This window comes from Meleagris gallopavo, chromosome 2 (assembly GCF_000146605.3).
Source record: "Meleagris gallopavo isolate NT-WF06-2002-E0010 breed Aviagen turkey brand Nicholas breeding stock chromosome 2, Turkey_5.1, whole genome shotgun sequence".
NCBI classification, from domain to species: domain Eukaryota; kingdom Metazoa; phylum Chordata; class Aves; order Galliformes; family Phasianidae; genus Meleagris; species Meleagris gallopavo.
The window spans coordinates 52,571,673-52,594,765 of NC_015012.2; the positions used below are offsets into that span (position 1 = coordinate 52,571,673).

The 23,093-nt window shown below is 39.2% G+C and overlaps 1 protein-coding gene across 1 annotated transcript in view; it reads right to left on the minus strand.

Annotated features, from left to right (window-relative positions):
- Window positions 1-22,744, minus strand: part of PHACTR2 (phosphatase and actin regulator 2) — a 34,921-nt gene extending 12,177 nt beyond the window's left edge. The window contains 7 exon segments of the mRNA XM_010707268.2: window positions 3,879-3,934; window positions 5,635-5,791; window positions 7,023-7,222; window positions 8,650-9,181; window positions 12,468-12,539; window positions 12,542-12,703; window positions 22,566-22,744. Of these exon segments, the coding sequence (XP_010705570.2) occupies window positions 3,879-3,934; window positions 5,635-5,791; window positions 7,023-7,222; window positions 8,650-9,181; window positions 12,468-12,539; window positions 12,542-12,703; window positions 22,566-22,599 (1,213 nt within the window). The 5' untranslated portion in view covers window positions 22,600-22,744.
- Window positions 22,745-23,093: the final 349 nt, after the last annotated feature.

Consider the following 23,093-nt stretch of genomic DNA (forward strand, 5'->3'; position numbering starts at 1 on the left):
TACACAGTTACACATTCAAGTTTTTTCTTCTAGAAAGAAAACTCAAGAGCTAAAGAAAAAGGACTGAAATCTGGTGGCTGCTGTTTGTTAGCATTTTGAATCCATTGTTTCTCCAGCCCCTCATTTATGGCACTGACAACTCCCCCTCATTCCTGCAATACCTGGAATTGCACCTCTCCAGACTGCTGAGTGTAACAGTGCTGCAGAAACACTGCCTTGATACAAATTCTTACTAACACTTAAAATGTGATTTAATCTTTTAAAGTAGAAGTTTTGCTGTAATGATAGAAGAAGATGCATTGCACCAAAATATGAGTATAGACTGGGAGAGGAATTCACTGAGAGTAATCCTCTGGAAAAGGACTTAGGTGTCATGGTGGACAGACAGCTCCTCTTGCAGCCCAGAAGGCCAACTGTATCCTGGACAGCATCAGAAAAGTCGTGGCAGCAAGAAGAGGGAGGTTATTGTCCCTCCCTGCTCTGCCCTTGTGAGCCCCCACTTGCAGTACTGCATCTAGTGCAGCACAAGAAGGATCTGGAGCTGTTAGGGCAAGTCAAGACGAGGGCCACAAAGATGATCAGAGGGCTAGAGCACCTTTCTTATCGAGAAAGGTGAGGAAGCTGGGATTGTTCAGTCTGGAGAATATAAGGCTCTGGGGACACCTCACTGTGGCCTGCCACTACTTGAAGGAAGCTTATAAACAGGAGAGAGATTGACTTTTTACACAGTCTGATAGTGACAGGACGATGGAGTATGGCTATAAACTAAAGGAGGGGAAATTTAGATTAGATATTAGGAAGACATTATTTATCCAGAAGGTGGTGAGGCACTGGAACAAACTGCCCAGAGAAGTTGTGGATGCTCCATCCCTGGAGGCATTTAAGCTAGGTTGAATTGGGCCCTGGGCAGCCTGAGCTGGTGAGTGGCAGCCTTGCCCATAGCAAGGTGGGTTAGAACTGGATGGTTTTTAAAGTCCCTTCCAACCCAAGCCATTCTGAGATTCTATGAATGCGCTAATAATAATGGGGCTCATGGTCTTTCAGGTATTGCAGAAAATCCCACCCAGACACCAAGTGATAGCTGCAGGTATGAATTGACTCATTCATCCAAACAGGAACACAGTGACGCACAGAAGCACCCTTCTGACTGGTTTCAGTCAGTTTTAACAGCAGATCTGATCTATATGAAGTGGAGAAAGAAAGCATAAACACAGCATTCCCAGCTGCAAGTCCCCTCAAATGTCCTGCTGCTGAACTGGCAAAGCACCAGCTGAGCAATCGCCTTTCTCTTGCAGTAATCTCTGATCAGGTCTCAGCAAGCTGGGGTTTCCCTCCTTCCCTGCCTGCAGCTCTTAGGAGATGCATAGGCACACAAGTCAAATGGGGATTTGATTCCACAGTGAAACCATTTTATTTAGTATAGTGGTCTCCGAGTTAAAAAACCCAATGATAAACTTAGAAGAGAATCTGTACATTATTGCTTCTGCAACCTCTGCCATATTAAATCCAGCCACCTTTCTCTTCTGCGGGACATTTGCTTCATAGCAGAGTGGGGGGGAAGAGAAGAGAGGAATTGCTCTGCCTGAGGACTGTCCTGGTCTTGACCAGAAAGCACTCCAGGAGCGTGAAACCAAACTTTCCACTGTGTCCCTGTGGGGATTAGCTATGTTTAGACTTTTCTGTGGGCTCGCTAAGGAAAGAGAAAGAAAAGACAAACAAAGTTCTTGCCTCTTGAAATGCTGCAGAATGCAAGAAGCAGCTACTCTTTCCTGGTTTTAAAAGCAAAGATAATCATTAATATCCCCTAACCAGCACGAAGGGCTAAACCCTGCTTTTTACAAAGCCAGCACTGGCAAGTGTGCAGGTGCACAGAACAAAAACTTCATTGTCCTTTATAGATACAGGAAAAAATACCATTATCTTAATCCAAAACTTCTGGAAGAATAAAAAGCTTCTTTGCCACAATACTATAAATACTACTAGCTCAGAAATGTCTGTATTAAAAATACAGGACTTTATCTATTCCTTCAAGTGGACTCTTGAGTTATCATAACTTTGTTTTAGTATGGGAAGACTCAGAAGCCTGGATAGTTTTATCCAAATTGTTTTTACAGAAATCAGCCTGCAATGTCTTGCCATTATATCCACAAAATTTTTAGGAACTGGTTTATATGGTAATATTATCAAAACAGAACTTGCAACATTGATTTCTTCACTTTAACTGGAAATACAAAAAAAGAAAAAATAAGGACTTTTCCTGAAACTCTTGAAGGATTTGGCTTGAACTTAAGCCTGAAATAAACACTTGGATCTTTGCCACTTAATATAATCTCTAATTCTGATAAATACCACTCAAAACAATGGTTTCCTTTAGCTGCAGTTTACATATGAGCAATAATATAACCCCTTCTCCCCACTCATTGCTTAAAAATAGGAGGAAGGAAGCTTTATGAAAGAAACCCCCACTTACTCACAAAAGTTACTTACAACAACAAAGGCATCTAAGACATGTAAACATTTTTGAATGATCCTCTGTAAGGGAATGTAACCATTTTAATAAATAGTATGAAAGTTTAATATGAAAGTTTTAGAGCTGAAAAAGAACTTGCAGTCTAAAAGGGCTCTGGCCAGAGTGCCATCACAAACACTGGTTTTTCTTGTATTTTGCTTTGCTTTTTAAAGATTAACTTGAAATATTTTATATTTCTGCGACAAGCAAAAAGCAGATTAAGTGTCTCAGCTTTTTTTTTTTTTTTTTTTGTCATTTATAAGTCTGCATTCATAGAATTAGATGCTGGCTTAGGCTCCAGCATTTCTTTTTGCTCTCCCTTGTCCCTTTTAGGAAAGACAAGAGGGAATGATACCATGCTACTGAGGAAAAGAACAGCAAAGAGGCATGGAGTGCAAAGCGCTGCACTCTACCAAAAACATCAATAAATAAGCTGAAACAGGAATAGAAATCTATTAACTACTTTCTAGTCTTGAGATTCTTATTGCAAAATCAGTGCTCAGAATAAGTAATGGTAAAAGTGATGTTAAATACACTAAGGTACACTACGCTGGTAGTTCAGTCATCTATGGATCAGCTGGACAGAGAAGCTGGTGTTCCCAGCTCAGTGGCCGTATCCTGGACCACTGAAGATGTTTTTGAATTACTTTTCTCACATAGTTCAGCATGAGCTGTTTTTTACCTAAAATACCTTTGTATTTCACAATTTATCTTTATTATGACTGTGTGATCTACAGGTTAAGAAATTACGCTCTTAGAAAATCCATTCACGTTATGTATTGGACTGGAGTCCCTTAAGCCCTCTTCTGTGCACCATAGTGCATAAACAGTAGCTTCTGCTTTTCAGCAGGACATGACACTCTTACTTTACAGAGCTTCCACAGAAGCAACAGAATTTTATTAGCACAAACAGTTGCCTAAAAGCCAATAATTATTACTCCTCCTTGATTTGTAGGCCTGACCAGGTGACAGCGATCAGGCCATAAATTCTGTCCACTTTTCAAATTCTGCCCTTTTATCCAACATCCAGCTCCTACTGATATTCCCTCTCCCTTCTCAGAAACACTAGGTGGAAGTTTAACCAGCCTATAACTACTTATAAGGGGTATCTAATTCATTCCCGAGCTTTGGGACCAGCTTCAAGAAGTGGGTTGGTGACAAGCAAAACTCGGCATCTTGAATGTATGCAATTTTCACAGCTACCATTCCAGGTTAGTATACAAGTCTAGTGTTGACATATTATTTTCAAGAACATCAATTTTTTCCAGTTATGGATCTAACATGAGAGTAACAAACATCATATGAATCCAACATATGCTGTTCTCACTTTCTAAGTAAATACTAACTTAAAGCTGAATAAAATACTTACGCTTCAGGATATTTCTCTGCTCTAGCTCTTCAGTTGTAGGCCTCTGGCTAAGTCTCCTGTAAGAGCAAAATAAATGGCTCATTTAGAATCCAAATCACAAGTTACAATTTAAAATGCTGCTTATGTCCTTCTTATACAGCCATTGTCATAAAGCTATGTGGAGGTATTCAACAACAGGCAATTTCCATTCACAGTTATAATACTAGTGCATGTAACTTCCACACTGAGTAGGCATTTAACATTTATATTCTCACCACTTGAATATAGAAGTGACACTTGCACAGTACTGCAGAAATCGCACCATCAAATTTAAATTTCTCATTTACAGCTGTAATTTTATGAAAGAATACATACACTTCTTTAGTCCCTAGGCATTCTAATTATGATAAGTTGTGCAGTCATAAGATTGTTCTTAGGTATTTTGAATGCAAAGGCTATTCTGTTTTTCAGCACAAAAATTGCATGCTGCAGATGTCTTAGAATTCGAAAGTTCTTTTGGCCTCTGCTCCACAAACGCCACACAGTTCACTACAGATCATCTACGGCTCCAAAAAACCATCTAATTCAAAGAACCCTTAGCACATTCACAAGACCTGCGTACAAAAGGGAAGACCTGGGGGATGCTCATCATCATCAAACAGAAACTCCACACTGCAGGAGGGAGGTTCCTGACCCAACACTGGCAGCACTGTGGGAACAGGGCTTCTGCTGCTTTCTGCCACCTTTCCACCATATCTCTGCTGCCAGATGCTGACCACAACACTAGGAATTTTAAAATGGGATGCCATAATCTTGATCATAATCTCAGACCTGAGCGCAACCCTAGTATTGCACTGCACACCATAAGCTTTTCATGCCTGTTATCGCCTGTCACTGAATATAGCTACATGGTAAAGGTGCCAGCTGGGCAGAACTGACAATGCCAGACAAGAGAGTTCAGGGTAGAAATCAAAGAGCAGCTTGTTCAGCATCAGCCCCACGGGAAATACAGATAAGTGGGATGTGATTAACAAAGCTGGAATCTGGTTAGGAAAGCAGTGATAACAACCAGGCTTCTTTATTAGCAGAAGAAAAATGTCCCTCAGGCCCTACGGAGATGTATCCCTCTTATAACTATGAAATGAAATAAATTAGTTAGTCATCCAGTTCACAGAGCACTTCAGCCATGTGCTATGTTCTGGGGCCAGGCTGCTGTGCTTCTGTACTGGAGGAGCACTGGCTGCACTGCCCAATATCTGGAAATCTCTAACAAACACAGGACATCCTCCAACTCTCTCTGGATAACATTTTTGAGTGCAAGAGAAACAAGAACAGGCCTGGGAAAGCGTAGACATATTGTATTCTCTTCTCAGAGAAATATAAAAAACAGAATTAACACTTCAGAGGATTTTTCTTAAGTTTGTAAATACAGGTGATTTTTTTCTTCTTTTTTTCATGCAATTATCTTAAGTGCTGTAGGAATTTAAACTATGAGAAAGATACTCCTCAGAGATGAAGTAATCTACCCTAGTAATCTACAAAGTCAGTCTATGTTAATTTCTTTTGTTGGAATCAGTACGCAAGTAAACGTTTTAGAGAACAGGGAAGGGACAGAAAGCAGGAACATGCACAGGCACACACCGTGTGTACGAAACTGACTGAGAAGGGGATATGTAGCTCAAGTCCCTGCTAATCACAGACCCTTCTGAGTTGGAAGGGACCCTTAATGGTCATGTAGTCCAACTCGCTAAAGCCACATTTACTCTGCAACTGATACCTCACAAGCTTCGTTCCAATCTGATGTCTGATTTCCTGCCTCTCCTCTTCAGATGTACGCTGCAGGATGTTTTTGTCTTCTAATTCTTTCTTAGATGGTCTGTTGCCAAGTTTGATAGCAAGAGTATCCCTACGACGAATTTTACTTGCCAAAGAGCCTGAGGAAAGGAAGAGGAGGGTGGATTTAGTTCATTCATGCTTAGGTTACAGACACAAACCAAGTAAGGACTTTAATACTTCCCCAGAGCAGCCTTGTTCCCACATGCAGGAAAGGAATTTTAATTAACATCAAAAGGAAAATAGTTTCAACTCAGCTCACAAAAATAAAAAGTTGGAAGACTTGGTTGAAAAAGCTAGCAGCCAGAACAATAGAGGAATTTTAGAAGGATCATTCGTTGTCTGTGAAGTGATAGGGCAAAAATGACAGATCTACATTTACATGTCTTTGAAGTATGATACATTACAAGTTGATTTATTTACCTACTCAGTACAGTTTGCAAAATGCTGCTCTCTTTCTTAAACTTTTAACGGTTTAGCCTCATTATCTTATCTTGTCCCTCTTCCTTTTTTTTTTTTTCCTCTCTCTTATGTCACTTAGTTCTTGCACAGTGCTTTCTATACTTAATTGTTTTGTTAACTAAAATGAAAAATGCAGTTTAGAAAAATGCCCTGAGTGCTTGTAAAATATTCTAGGCAGCAGCCCCAGGCACTGAAGCAATCCCTTTGTCAGTAAGACAGATATAGTAGGGACAACAGCTAGCATTAGCATCAGCCAGCTCTGGAAGCAGTTCTGTTGTCTCTTGATATTCTGAGGGGGCTACACACATCCAACAGTGGCAGACCTTGTCACACCCTCTTCTTTTGCTGAACCTGCTCCCCCCATCTCCATTCCTACCCATGCAATGCTTAAACTGCATGGGCCTCAGCAAGTTTTTGATCACAACTGTCTGGGAGTGGAGAAGCATTTACCAGCAGTGGTAAAACTTAACTATACATAATCATTTCTTGAAGCTATATGTGCCTCTCCTCACTTTGCACTAACAAGTATCAAGCACGCTCATATGTAATATGTAAAAGATAGGGAGCAACTGCTTGGTAAGATGCCCTGCAGCAGCACTGCATCTTGGAAAAGAATCACCCACAGAACAATGTGCTCGCAAAAGCTCTGCCTTAGTCTTTGCTCTCCTGCAGGTCATAACTAAACAGGGTCAGCTACACAAAACTCACTTAGATGTAGGTGTCTTTGGACTGTGCGCAAGCAGTGAGCTCCAGTTTAACAATCTAGCAACCACAGATACTTAGCAGGTCCTCTGAGCCAGCCAAGGACAAATGTATACACCCTGAGGTGGCCACCCCTTCCCCAGTACACTCCTTTTGTTAGGGACTTACTTTCAGCACTCGCATTATCATCATCATCATCGTCATCATCATCTGTGTAAAGTATGGGCCCATCAGAATCAGAGTCACTGCCATGGCTCTCTCTGCTGCTTTCACTTTCAGCAGCAGCAGCAGCATCAGAAGTCCTCTCTGCTGGTTCAGAGTGGGTCTGGCCAGCTGCCTTTGCTTCTTGGTTGTCTTTGCTAGCCAAGCTGTTAATTCATAACGACACGATGTTACGTTAATTAAGGCAGCACAGAACTCAAACGGGAGATGGACTATAAAAGCAAAAATGAAAATAAAAGTTCTGTTGTTCACACTAACTTCTCTCTTTCTAAAATCATATGGATGTACAAGCTATGCAGTGTATGTGTATGCACATGGGTGTACATACCTATATACGTGTAAGTATGTCAGGAAGAAAGATGCGGTCTGAAATGATGAGCTGCAAAGTTTTAATAAAGAAACATCACTGTTCTTGCTTATTTCTTGTGCGATGGGACCAATAGTAAATAAAGGGTAATGAGAAAAGCAGCTCATAAAGTTGAGGGTAAGAGGAGTGAGTCAGAGAGCAGGCAGGATTGCAAAGTTTCCTGTTCTGGATGAAAGACTGTATTTAGTGCAAATACAGTTTTATTACTGATGAGAGCAAAATGTTCATTTCCATCACTGATGAACATGGAAATGAGCAGCAGAATTTCCGTCTGCCGTGGGAAAATCCTTTTCATAAACGAATGTGTGATCAAGGAGAGAAGCAGCACAGGAATGTAATACTGGCACAGATGTACCAGCAAGACTTCCTCTATCTAAAGGAAATTCTCTAGGACACTGTTATCTTTGATTAAATCCTCGTGGGTTGTTATGAAAGACACTGGTTCTTTTGACAGGGAAAAGACAGATTAACATCAGTCATTTTCTTGCTACCGACTATTTTGATTAAAAAAATGTAATTATGAACTTGTTCTTGACTAAACTTTATAGTATCTGAGACTAAGAAAAAATATTGGGCAGTGGCAGACTTACTAACATTTACTAGCCAAAGTCTAAAACTATCATGAAGCCTACAAGTAAATTCAGCTACTGAATTGAGAAGCTTTAGCAATGAGATATTTAATGATATTTACAAAAAAGTACAACAAAACCAAAACAAACCACCTCATAATTCAGCATCCTTTCTTGTTTGCTTTTATGAGAGAGAAAAGAAAGTATTATCTGAGACTAGCTGAGCAGTTAAACACAGGGGTCTTATTCACAGAATCACAGAATAGCTTGGGTTGGAAGGGACCTTAAAGCCCACTTGGCTCCAACCCCATGCCATGAGCAGGGCTACTATCCCCCAGATTGGCTGCCCAGGGCTCCAACCTGACCTTGAACACCTGCAGGGATGGGGCACCCAGAGATTCTCTGGACCATCCGTGTCAGTGAAACAAGGCAAGCTGTATTAAGCCAAGCAATAATGTACTTGGCAGATGATGAGAAATGACACGTCAGGGAATCCTTCAGTACTATACGAGAATGGCTCTAAGATGCAAAGAACAAATTGTGCTGACATGCAATGTAACACTAGAAATATGGCTCCCTCAACTGTAGGCTTTGCTATTTTTTAATAACAGCAATGACTTACCAATGACGATCTCACCTTTTTGTGTCCTCTCCACTAGCTTCTGGACCACTGTCTGGGGTTGTATTGCTCAAGCCTTCATCTGCGCCTCGCTCAGCCTGAAGAAGAGGTTTACTATCTGATCCGGGAACGGATGGATCTTGGGCATCTGAGGATACAATGAGTTGACCAGCTGCAGAAGTAAAAGGAGGTGGAGGTGGGGGTGGGGGTGGAGGAGGAGCAGTGATGGGAGGAGGGGGGACAACCAGCTTGCTTGGTTCGCCTACATCCTCTGTTTCAGAAATTACACTGGAAGGTTGCTCAGGCTCAGATTTTTCTGCCTTCACTTCCAACTTGTTGGTAGTGGCACCTGAAGGGGAAGAGGCAGCCCCATCTGGTGCTGTTCGTGGAGCTGTTTGTTTCCCAGGCCTTTTCTTGCCCCTGGGAGTTCCTGATGTGCCTGATTTGCTGGAAGTCTCTTTAGAGGCTTTGGGATGAGATGATGTGGACGAAGTAGATGGTGATGAAGAGGACTTGGAGACTGGTGTTTTTTTAGCATGTGAAGCACTAGCTAAAATAAGAAAAGAAAAAGCATTTTGCAGTCTTGTAACTGTACAATTCTTGCGTCTTTTTGCGTTAGTTGACTTTTGTGCTGATACTTTAAAAAAATGAAAACACACACTTGAGATTTCTATAATCCTTCATCTATATGCTTCAAATGAGTAAATACTGAACAATATGATTTTCTGTACATCTTTCAGTGGACAAATCAGGATCCCTGTGGGCATCAGTTAATCACATTTCACAATGTTCTTTCAAGTTGTGTGTTCCTAGCTAATGGCAAGCAGCAGAGGGCCATTAAAACAAGATGTACTTTTGGGTTCAGCTGGGTACATCCATTTAACAGAGGCAGAAACTACTGATCTCATTCTGCACAAATGACCTCCTGAAGCAAAGAGGCACTAAAGACCTCCTGTGTGTACTGGAGCTCTTAGTCTTGCCAGTGACCAACTCAGCATTGAAAACAAGGTGACACAAGACTTCGACACTTGTTGCTAACTAGTAAGTAATGTTGCTGTCTGCTGCTGTGATACTTACTATATTGAAACACACATGGTCAGTGTGCAAGATTGCAAGAGATCAGTTAGACTGGTATTCTCATTTGCATTCCAGTCACATTTCTGGCTGCTGTGTTGAAACAGCCATCATGTGGACTGGGAGCTTCAGACTTTCAACTTACATTTAAAAAGCAACAAAAATGACAACCATCTTACAGTTCAGTCCTTTTCATCATAATTCATCCACCTCAAACTCTTCTGCTGTAGTAAAAATGATTAACCTCAAGAGCACAAGTGAAAGCATTATAAAGTTGCACAGCAACCTCGAAGCTAAGCTTATAGAGCAGAACAGAAAGCTGTAAAAGAAATCTGCTGAAAGGCCTATAAGCATTTAAACAAAAACAAAACCCAAGCAGATTAGGATAGAACCAAAATACAGATACTCGCACCAATAAGCTCATGGTACAAAAATAGCTCTCATAGTGATGCTGCTCTCAGCCTCAAAGAAAATGGAAAATAATTCAAAAGACACAGTATACCATTCTCTTCTGCAGGAGAACATTATGGTTTATAAACATTTAGAGAGCTGTGCAGCTTTCAGTACATCGGCAAAAATCTGCAAAAACTCACGGCTTCAGGCAAATCACTGTCCTTATGTGCTACGAGGCCACTCTATAGCACAGGATCTATTGATACTTGCTCTTATCAGTCACGTCCACTACAAATCACTGACTTTATTTACCAGCAAATCAAAAGGAAACAAAGAAATGTTATAAGCAATAGTTCATAATTGCAGTGGAAATAAATAGTGGCTCCAACCTGCATATTACTGAGCAGAAACCTTACTGAGTAAGTGGATGGTACTAACAAATGGCTCTGGTTCTGATTCAGCAAAGCACTTAAACACAGGCTCCAATCAATGAAACCAAGTTATGTGCCTAACCTCAAGAACTCCAGCACAATACAAATACACAACCACACTATAATTATTACTGGGAAAAGTTAAAAAGATGTTTCCATTGAATGAAGCCTTACATTGTTCTTGGAACCTTTCTGGTCTTGCAATCAGAAACAGAAAGAATTCTCCCAGAGAAATTCTCCCCACACTTTGACTCAAGTCAGTAGTGCTATTGCTATTATTGCTTTAAACTGGGCTGGTTAACAATTTCCTATCAAGTCCCTTTTTCAGTAGAAAACTTAGATTTTGATTACATAAAAAAGCTGATGAATATTATTCAATTTTGTGCAAACATTCATGCTTATGTTAACACTCATCCTAACTCCACTATTTCAGTTAGGAAATCTGTTGAGTAACTTCAGTTCCTCATATTCCTGTTCTCCTTCATGGGACTGGATCACTGTATTCACTTTCACAGGAATGTGATAAACCTCAAGTATAAAATATCACCCCCAATCAATTCTGTTTATTAAGCATTGCAGATGAAAACAATATACCCAGCGCTGAAAGAAATTATTCATAGAATATGTGCTATTTTGTAAAAGGGGCACATTGATATGTTTTATATCCATGTGATCTCAAGTATCACCTGAAATTTCAGCAAGGCTACTAAGAGACAAATCTGGAATTTGAATGTATTTTAATTAATGAACTGAGGTATCTGAGAGCTTGTTACTGGTCAAAAGCCTAAACACTTTTCTACCCAGTGGGTTGTTCTGTCTCTGAAAGGTCTGCTGTTACAAGGTTCTTTTAGCTGAGAGTAACAGTTTTCCATCTGAAAGTGAAATACAAGCAGCAAATTCTGGGTTTTCAAAATATTTATTCTTGTGGCCTACTGATGTAGAAGGGACAGTTAATACCAAGTTAATAGGTAGTTTATGGCGAAGTTATTATTGTAACTTTAGCATTCTTGCAGTGTTTTCAAACAGTCCTCTTCTGTATGCTTCAAATACAACACTTGCCAAAATGTACAAGTTATGAAGAAGTATACTTGGAGAGAAAACTGGAGGGACTGAAGGACTTTGGAAGACTGAAAGAGGATTGAGAACACAAGGTTTGTATAAGTTGGCCAATGCATATATGTACTCAACTCATCGTAATATTGTTTGCATTCAAATTGTATTTGGATGATTTCATTTTGGTCATTGTCTAAATCACAACCACTCGAACTCAAGTTCAGTACCTGAGAATAGCTACATAAAATCTAGCATAACTGCAGAAATATGGTTAAAATGTGCAGTGATAAATACATTTGCTGTGTGCCTGAGCATTTTCCCTTTTCAGTGTATATTTATGATCACATGAAGTCATCAACAAGCTCAGGAAAGCTTGGCCATCTCTAAGGAGCTTTCTTTTTTCAGATCAAACAACTGCTACTCAATAATTTTTAAAGATATCTTCATGGTTTTGTTCTCTACCACTTTGAAAACTTGTAATCTTGTCACATTGAATGGAGTAGTAGATATTTCCAGCAGGTTACAGAAAAATCAATAGATTTACTTTGGGACAGTTCAGATGTATTTGTTTTCAAAAGTCACCTCTTTCCTTGCCGATCCTTTGATAGTTCTCTGAGTCATTTTATTGCCAGCACTTGCACGTCAACTGGGAATTCAGTATAGTCTCTGTTGTGCTTGGTGTTGTGCATACATTTGTTAGACAGCAAAATGATTCATCTGAGGTGTTTGCAGACAGCAGAACCAGAGCTCAGTGAGATGTTAGCTAAAAACATCAGTGGCATGCTCTTTAGTAGCATAGTTAAGTACGAAAGCAGAAGTCCTGGTAGGACCAAGCCTTCATGCACATGCACCCACCATAACTGGCACTGCCTGTGCAGTACTCACCTACTTCTCGATTTGCACTGTGGCTTGTTGGCTTGGGAGGCGGGAGAGGAGGCTGCTTAACAGGAGCCTTTCCCTTTTTTTAGCATGAGGTGCTTCATTACTCTTATGGCTGGTGGTGGTAGAAGCAGCAAGAGCATTTTTTGGTGGTAGCGGAGCTTTTTTAGACTTAGGCTTAGACTTGGGTAGTGGTGGAGCATGGGATGCAGTTATTTCTGAGCAGTGATCAGTAGTGTTCTCTATGGGTAAGAAAGTGAACAGAAGCCAACTGACACAGACACCACAAACATTCAACAGCAAGCTAGACAATGACTACTTTTGCTGCTTGATCTCTTGGGAATCAGGAGAGACTTCTTCACCTTTTCTCTCTTATTGAATTACTACTTCAGAAAAAAGAAAAAAAAAGTTCCCACCTGTCTCAACTCAAGTCCTTCTCATTGAAGACTTTTGCCCAGCACTCCTCTCAATCTTATCTATTCCAGACTTCCAAGGATCCTCTTTAGTATCCCCAGCTAAACTGCTGGCTGCAAACTAAGCAAGGCAAATGCCATTTGGTAAAAAATTCCCTTAGATTTTTTCTAGTTCTCTGAAATCAATAGGCTATAAAACTCAGATTCATGTAAATGTGAACAAAGCTGTTCTCTCAGCCACAGGTTCAAATATGGCCATGCAAGCTGAAATTTTCCCTGAAGCAACACATTTTCCTATGCTGCAGCCTGCTTGCTCACAGAAACAGCACCTTTATTTCGGTATCTTCCCCAGGGTATTTCTACTCTTTAACTAAATTAAATAGGATGTCATTTGGCATGGGAACGCTCTTCCCTCCTGCAAGTCCTTTAGGTGTTCATGTAAGACTGCAGTTTCAAGAATCAACAGTTACTCAGTCAGCAGAAATCTGGACTTTATCCACATTTCATAGTCCAATAGGAATGGCTCTGTAGAGTGAAACAAGTAACACAGGGGATCCAGTGTCCCTGTCCTGTGCACTTCACAAGATTATACTGTGGAGTAGCTTCAGGCTAGTTCTGTGGGCTGCATGTCCATATGTGGGGGGAACTCAACAAGTTCTTGAATGCAGCTTTGTGTTTAATTTCATCCAAGGGAACTTTGTGTGCTCTGCAAATTGAAGACAGATAAGTGGGAAGGATCTGGAAATTCACTTCAAAACAGCAAAGCTAATGTAGTTGAGCCACTTATATGCAACTTAAATTCTGCAACACAAACTCTATGGTGTCTAGACTATAGCTGGTAGCCAGATGGGAATCCTTCTTTATTCTGTCACACCATCTCTGTGCCCGTTTGGACTCAAGACAGTCTTTCCACACCTTGCAGAAAAAAGTATTTTATAGAAGTAATAGCATACCATCAAAAGCATAAAAGCTTTACTTGCATGTTATTATAAACTACAATGCTCAGGGAATGTAGGAGCCAAGCATATATCAAAAAGAACTTTAACGACTTCTTTTTTAGCACTTGAAAGGAAACCAATTCACTTACTTCAGTACATTCCCACAAGAGCCTCACTCTAACACACATTACATGGCAGTTCCTTGCTCTCCTGGCCATTCCCTGCCCTCTTCCTTCCTATGTAAAAGATTCCCAAGAGATAAGCAGTATCTTTTCACTGTAAGATTAGTAGATGAAAAACAGAAACAAACATGTTGGACAACATCAACATTCCTTATCTCAGAAACAAAGCCTTTTCAATCTCTAGTTTAAGGCTTGTTAACATGAACCTGATGCATCACCTCTGCAATTATTAAAAGCAACATGCACACATAACTCTTTATCAATCAAGAGAATTAATGGTGTTGTTCTCATTTCTTTCCAGCCTATATAATCATAGGATAAACTGTTTTTGCTAATGTTATGCAAGAACTACTGTTTTAGAGCTAGCAAGCAGATTCTTTCAAGCACCTTGTACAATATCTTTGTTTTCCTACCTCTTTCTCCTGGACCAGAGAAAGACTTTGGAAGAAGAAAAAAACATATTCGTTACACTTTGTTTTCCTCTTTTATAGCAAATGGTACCTCCTTATTAAACTCCACCTACCTTCATTCAAAGTTGAAAAATTGATTTAATTGTGAGAAAGCAAGACATTGTTACATTTTAATTCTATTATGACAAACATGGCAAGAAAAGATAAAATTTCTATTTTGAAGATCTTGAAGGACATGATCAGAAAGAATTTTAAGTGTATACCATTCTTTTTCCTTATGGATCCAGCATCCTAAAACTCTACTTACTAACAAGAATCAGTTGAAAAACTGTGCATTTATACATTGTCACCGTGTTTTGCTTTAAGTCATTAATACAGAAAGTGTTAAGAATGATAACCTAGTACTCTATCCTCCATATTCTGAAGAAATGCAGGAGAATTATTTAGAATCTTAGTCAACTTACATTCGACTGCTTAACTGATTAAATAATGTGTCACAATATGTCTTATGTATTAGTAAAAAAGTACAAAATGTGAGGCTACATCTTTACTTAGTTGCAAATAAGCATATCTTTCTTACACAATATTTTCAGTCTTCTATAGAAAAATAAATGAAAATTATTAATGAAAAACTAAATTTGAATGTTTCTTCCAAATCAATGTCTCTGCTTTCAGATTTCAGTTGTGATTAAGCTGGACAATTTATGTAATATCAATTTTAACCCCATGAATACTGGGATATCATCTCTATCTAGGGCAGTTCTTTCCATACTGTTAAACATATTATACCAAGGTCTGGCAGACTCTTTGCACAGCAGAACTCGATCTGCTTGGATAGTTACAGTTCCTTTTGAGCCTGGGCTATACTTTGATCACATACATGCCTTTTTCTTCACTTGATCAATGAGTCTTCTTGCTCATATCGATGAAGAAGTCTGTGATGAAGATAGTTGCTCTTGCCGATTGCTTTGACTATATAATTCCTCTTGGCATTATGTTACCTTTGTATTTTCTGTGTTATCTTCACTTTTTTTATCTCACCAGATAAATCTGATGGCCTTCAATGTCAGTTTCATCCCGCCTAACCTGATGTTTCTCATTTACTTGAGATACTGATACTCAGTTCTCACTTGACCAGCTTTTGTCACTAGCAAGCCAAATTTTGAAGCAAACACATTTAATTGCTTTTCCCTTGCTGCTCTCAGGCTTGGAAGACTCTCCATGTAAACATTCACAAAGATATCTCTCTTCCTTCGCATTACAATCTGTTGTGATACCAAAACTAACAATTTTTTAAGCTGTTGGCATTGTATTTATTATCCTGTCTAGTCTCCTCTTGTTTTTCAGCATCTAACCATGGGATCCTCTCTTTTACTACAAGCCTACTGGGAATTTTTTTTTTTTTTGTATTCATGTAAGACACTATATAATAAATTCCTTGTCTATGCATGAGTACTGTAGAAATACAAATAGTAGCTAACAATGGCAACAGTGGAATACTCTTGCAGAGGGAGAGAGATGGTCTGATGTCTGTAGATGCTTTTGAGATAAAATTGTGTTACAACCGTACCTCTCTAGCATGTCCCTGCTTGAATATGGGCCCTTGTTCTAGATGCTTCTTCTTTCTCATCAGGTTTGTGACTGCCAAATCAAGGAGCCACCTGAATCATCTCAGTCCATCTATTTGTCCCCTCAATACCTCAGAATCAGCTTCAAGGTATTTTTATTGCTATTGCTCTTCCTCATCTAGAAATCTGTTCATCATGAGCAGGACATTAAGCAAAAAGTCACCAAATGATCATCAGATAATAATAATAATTTTATACACTTCATCAAGACATCTTCTGTAAAAGCAATTTGTTGTATTTTTAATAAGAAAGCAAAGCAAATGTTAATGTCTTATTTAAGCATTTAGATCAATAATATGTGCATGTTTGGAACAATTTTTCCAAAGGCCAGATTTTCAGGAAAGCTCACTTTGAAATGGGATTTTCTCGTTCCCAGAAATTGTGATTGAGGCCAGACTTTTAAGAAAGCTGTCTTTTTACATAAACATCTAAAGATAAAAAACAAACAAACAAAAAAACAAAACCATGACCAGGATTACAAAATACTCAGTGTGCAGCAGCTCTTGTGGAAACTTTCACAGATTTTCAGGGAGATTCCAGTATGCCATATTCACTGGAAAATCAAATGACTTATTTTGGAAGCTAAATGCTCCACTGTTCCTAAGCTGTGGACTAAATGGTGGTTCTGAAGATCTACAAAAATCCTTGACATAGTCTCAGAAAACATGCACAACTGGTTTGTATTTTTTCTTTACTTTTGTAAATTTCTGAGTCCAAACTTTTCTACTACAGGATTTTGTCATACAGTACCAAGGTTTTTTGATTTCTACAGCTAGAGCTGTGATATGAATCTAGCTCACAGACAGTCAGTAGTCCTGCATTATAAACATGTAATCTTTATCAGCTGCAAAGCACTCTTCTCCTGGAAGATGAGCACAATTTAGAGGAGTAACACTATGTAAAATGGAAGATGGAAATAAGGTATAATTTGTTGTTTACTACAGGGTAAACCCCTCCAAAATGAAATTAAATAATAGTTTTGAGAATCAAGAGTTTCCTTTCCAGCCTATGCAGAGAGCTGTATTATGATTAATCAAAATCCAGGAAACTGTCATTCAGAAACATGGGATGCCAGACAACACAAGGTGTCTTTTGTCTCATTTTTGGACTCTCTGACTGTGCTGGTGCAGGTGGTCAACTCACACAAATCCTTTCATAAATTTTAGACTCAATCATGTTCCACTTTTTGTTCATGCTTTTACTACTAAAGCTCTGTTCAAGAAAACACCTATTTTAATTGAAAGCTTCCTTTAATTTCTAGTCCAAATGTATTTCAAGCCTCTGTTTATTCCTTTCTATTTGTGCCAGCATTGTCCTTCATCCATAGTCTCTCCTGGCTATATACCAATTTGTTACATTCACCAAATACACTCAAGACTCAGGCTCTGTTTTGCTAGGCTGAACAAGAACAGCTGTCTCACAACCCTCTGCATTAATTTCAGTTTTGAATTCATCCTTCTTGAAGACAGATGAACAGATCTGTATGTCTGCAAACTTCCAGCTTTTGCTTACTGAATAATGTTAACAACACCATGTGCAAAAGACCCTGTAACAGAGGAAGGGTAGAAACCTGAAGGAGGGAGGAAAAAGGGGTAGGTGTAACGTTTGACATAAGTAACCACATTAAATTTTTGTTGTTTCCAAGATAATAAAGGAAAAAAACCAATACAAAACAAAACAAGCACATGCTGATTGCTCAACTGTTGCGTAACATGTAAGCTGTTAAATCAAGACAGAATATCTGTAACATCTTCACTGTTAACTGCATATTTTTACCTTTTCTTGGTCTATAAGATACTTGGAAAGCGAGCAGACGTAAATTTCCATATTCCTTTATACTATCTGTATAGATATTTTCAAACAATTCAATGATTAATCTGCTAAAACCATGTCTACAATTTTATTCCTGCAGCCACATTAGGATTTTTTTTATAATAGTAGTTTTTTTTTAAATAATGAAAAAAACAAAAACAGAAAACAAACGGCAGCTTTACAAATTAGGATCTTTCCTCTGCCACTCACATTACGTGGGTGAAAGCCTACATCTCTCATGTCAGTCTACTGGCAGGAGCGTGCCTGGCTTGGCTGACTTACTGGATGATTCCTGCCCAAACAAAGCTTTATCTAGAGTACCTTTCCTTTTAAGAAAACTTGGATTCAGTCTCATTAACATAGTTCAGGTGACAAATAGAAGATAAACTATTCTTAGAATAACAAGTTGTAGGCCAGCAAACAACTCAGCTAGACTGAGACCTACAAGTAGATTCTTTGGGAGTCAGGCAAAAAAAACACCAATAAACTTTTATATATGGTGCACATAACAATGATCTACAGAGCTGAGGGGTGTAGGAAGCCAGTTTATAACACAAGAGAGAGGAAAGTTTGTCTTATCTCTCACAGTGAGTGGTTCGCAAGATTGATCTGCTGAGAGATTCCTGTATAAGGCCCTGGAAGATGGAGGCTACTACTTTGAATTCAGCAGTTGTTGCTTGTTTGGTGGGTTTTTGGTTGTTTTTGTTTTTTTTTTTCCACTTAGGGGAAATAAAGGAAAGGCCTCTGAGAAAAGAAATTCAGAAAATTTGAGTTTAAAGAACATTCCCTTGAATGCGAATTAGAGTGTTGGTCAGCAAGTATGCATACTCATAAGATCAGGGCCTATGACTCCAGCTTTCTTTTTCTGTTTATGCATGAGAAAAACAGAAGATTAAATTTAAAGGTAGATATAAGAGACAGTGACAAAACGTAGGAGAAAGAACCTCTGAACTAAAACTTAAACTAAAAATTAGACATTTGTCAGCTCTCAGGTTAGTTATGCTGTGGAGGGAAAGCACTATACAGATGGGTTCTATTAATTCATTTGGAAACAGGACTAGAAATTGTTTCCTTCACTGAAATACGTGAGAAAACCTAAGAGGACCTTGGGTCTGCTATAAATGGTATTGGAACATTTCAGAAGTTTATGTTCCATGACACCCAGAACACCCAAAGCACCCACGAGAGAGCTCTGGCTTCCTGCAGTGCAGTTATTTATCACTCCTACCTGACTGATGGTAGGCAAAATGAAACTTTTTTTTTTTTCCAAGTAGTGTATCGCTAATGGTTACTGAACCTTCTTCACTTTCAACTACTACTTTCACTTCTTCAACTTAAGTTAACAATGAAATTATCTACCAGAATCACAAAAAGACTTAACTTGCCACATCAAAAAAGAGTAAGATCAAAGTTTACAAACAACTCAGCTACAAACTCACGGTTCTCTGGTGTATCTTGAATGCCAGAGACATCTTGGGAAAGCGTGAAGGAGAAAAGGAGCTCTGACACAATATCAGGAGGTCTTACAATGTTCAGCAAGCATACTGTGCCATCATGCTATGTCCCTATGTCTATAGTGGGAAACAGCTACAATTTTGATATCTATTCTACCCATGTTGCTTTTGCTCTTCTCCAACACTCTTGTAGGGTACAAGAGGAAGAAAGAAGGGGATCCATGGATCCTCTATGCAAGGTTCATAGGGAATGCTCCTCATTGGGGACCTGGAGCGCTGAGGCCCACAGGGGCTCTTTAAACAAGTGCCATTGATCAGGAGCCCCGGTATGCCAGCACAGTCCAGCCTGCTGGCCAGACAGGCAGCACGTACTCTGGCACGCTGCCTGCCCACGTGCTGCTCTGCATCCCTTCCAGCGTGCTCATAGAGAATGGCTACAGTTGAGCTCTGTGTTTTCAGCAAAAGATGCTAGTGACTTGTAGTCAAAACAAAACCAAGCTAAGGAAAAAAAAGTATTCAGAACTCAACCTAGTACAAATATAATGTGAATAAACAATCCAAGAAAAAGATCCAGGGCTCTGCTTTCCCATCTGCAAAGCTTAATAACTCAATCACCTGTTTTTGTAAAACTTAATTGCTCAATCACCTGTATCGCCAGCTTCTTATTATGTTGCCATAAAGGAGAAATTTCCTTTTAAACACCCTGTTTGGATAATTGACGTATCATAGCTACAAAAAGTAATGACCACACTATGAAATTTCCAAAGGGAATTTTTTCCCCAAACACAGAAGATACTCGTGAGTAGAAGGTGCAAAATTTGCAGGGATGCTTGGCAGCACAGGGAACAGCTTTCAGGCTGCTACTTCACTCACTTTTGCTTAACTCATTCCTACAGTTTGTGGCTGAGCCAACTGTTTTTGCCCTGTAGATACTGCACTTCTGTGGCTCACGCTAAAACATTTTTCCTGTGACTTCTTTTAACTCCAAACGCATTCCCTGCTCCATGACGCACTGCTGCCAACTCTTACCGCTTGACCACTGTGCCTGCCACACTTGGTCTTTTTAAACTTCCAGCATCAGCAGTCATCATCCTATTTAAGCAGGAAGCTCATTTTCAAGACCTGTTTGAAGCAGAAAGCAAGTAAGAGCTACCACCATTTCATAAAGGAGTTTTAAAATAACCTGATAACTTTCAGGGGCTGAGCTGCATTTTTTGGAACGCTTTGATTTGGCAGCAGTTTGCAGCATACTGTACTGCTAAACAGCAGGAATTATTGCTGTCTTCAGGTCTTACAAACATGGAAAGTACAAAAAACTTCCTGTAAGATTTACACATAGGAATTTGTGACTCTAAAAAGACTAACATCAATCTCTACAAAAACCATTTTGAACTCATTGCTCGTGACAGTCCAGCTAGTATTCACTCCACCTATCTCAGTTCTTCTGACAGAGACTGTGATCTGGAAAAGCAGCATGTGTTACAGTCTGACCAGAGGACACTGCCAGGTATACCCATAGTCCTGCCACAGCTCTGATTTTAATGCTCTTTGAGCATCAAGATAATGCTAATGCAAACCATCACATCAGTGGCTTATTTCTCCCCCTGCCAGTGGGTGTAGGTGTGATGCAGACCTACTGTAGTTGCCATAAAAAAGCACTGAAGTCTACACCACCAGGTGAGAGGCATCTGCAGGCCCTACTCTTTAACAGATTCACTCACCTTCTTGCTTAATTTGTGATAAAGTGATAGCTAAATATACCTTGGCACTGAGCCTACTCTTATACAGCAATCATTTCAAATTTCTTTAAGGTCAGCACAATAGAGAGAGCTGAATGAAATAACGTGTTTGAAATAGATACTGTATCTTCCCCTTTTCATTACAGTTCTGCATTCTGCAGCATCAGCTAGATGGGATTTCAATATTTAGAACTGTGTACCTCTAAAAATATGCCCCTTAGGAAAACTTTCAAGACCTGACAGGTTCAGAAGGCTGTATTTAGGGATGCATAAAATAACAAATGATCTGACCTAACCCCAAAATCATTTTTAAGGAGCTTTTCATGGCTTTTGCAAATCTTTTTTCCTGACCCAATACACATCTGGTTCTAGTTGACACAAAAAGATATACATATTTAAATGTCATGAAAAAAAGCTAATTATGTATTTTGGGCTTGTTGGGAGACAGGAAGTACTAGGAATCTTGTAAGAAGTGCAGTTCTCCTTGGAAATCCAGCCACTTCTTACACAGTCAAGTGACTTACATAGCTCAGAGAAGAATTCAAATTATTGTATTAGCCAAACTGACCCTCTCATCCTCCAGAGGCTCATTCATCACTAGGTAAAGGTTACTAGGTAACATTGGAAATACTGGTCTAACAGCCAGCCATGAAGTTCTTGGTCTTTTGTATCCTTGCTCTTTCCTCTAGAAAATCCAATAGATGGAGCAATATTTAAGAACACTCACTTTTTCTTTCTTTCTTTCTTTTTTTTTTTTTAAAGTGAAAAGAAGTAGTCCAGTATTCAACTACTACAGAAAGAGGTTAAATGCAGCATACCCCTGTGATTCCACTTGAGTTTTTAACTTTTCCTTATCCAGTCAAACTTTGTTACCAAAGTGAATCTGAATGAAGGTAACAAAACTAATATGGACCTTGAGATTTGGGGCACAGTGAATATTTAACAGGATTTAGTGCATTTTATCTATAGAAAATCACATAGGCATAAAGTACATTTTCCATAAATGACTTGAGTTCAATTTGTAGTAGCAATATATTCCCTTGAATATTTCTGAAGAGCTGGAATTTAAGTGCTTAAGAGGTAATGAAAACCAACGGGAACGAGCTGCTGAAGTAATTTTCAAAATGACACACAGTTTTCAAGTAGATTAAACACTTGAATATTTAAGCTATGAGCCGCTTCTGCAATGGTATTGCAAGGTGATGCACAAGCACTTTATGTCTTCTTTCACAAAAGGAAAACCTGGAACCAAAGCCTGCCCACATTTACAACAAAAGGTTCACAGTGAATTCAGAAACATCTATGCATGTATTTTCATGCTCATACCATGCTTCTATTTGTTACCTTACTATATCCACAGTATGCCTACCAGTGATGAAATACCCATGTTTTGCAAGTCTATTTTCTTGGCAGGTTCTGCTGGCATCCTTGTTGCAGGATAGAGCTTACAGCATGTATTGGTGCTGATGGAAGAACATGTTAGTGTTTAAAGTAGGTGGGGAAAAAATTGATAAATGTGTCCATTTACCTTTTTGATCTTCTTTTTTCCTTCTGGCCCACATGGTTTCTCTGACAAAGCGCCATTATCTCTGCTGGCTTTTACTGCATTTTCTTCCTGTATGGTTTCTTCACCAATAGCTATGGTGTGTCCGTTTGAAGTTTCAAAATTTACTGTTACATCACCATCTGAAATAAAAATTAAAAAGCCAATGTCCAAATTAACTGCTTGCTTAGCATTTATTGACAATACGCATCAACTCTCTGCTTTCAAGTTACCATGGAAGCAAAGCAGAAAAGATTTACTGGAGTGTATAATAGGCTCTGAAAAGTAACTCTCTAAATGATCTCCATAGGCTGCCAGGTCTTTGAGTGGATATCTTTGCAGTAGTGAGCTTATTTTCCAGCTCCAGCTTGAAGGCTCCATCTTCTGATATGAACTCTGTACATGTTAGCATCCCATAATCTTCCTGCCCACATCCTTTATAAGGAAGTTTTTCACACAGAGGGTGGTTGTGGATGCCCCATCCCTGGAGGCATCCAAGGCCAGGCTGGATGT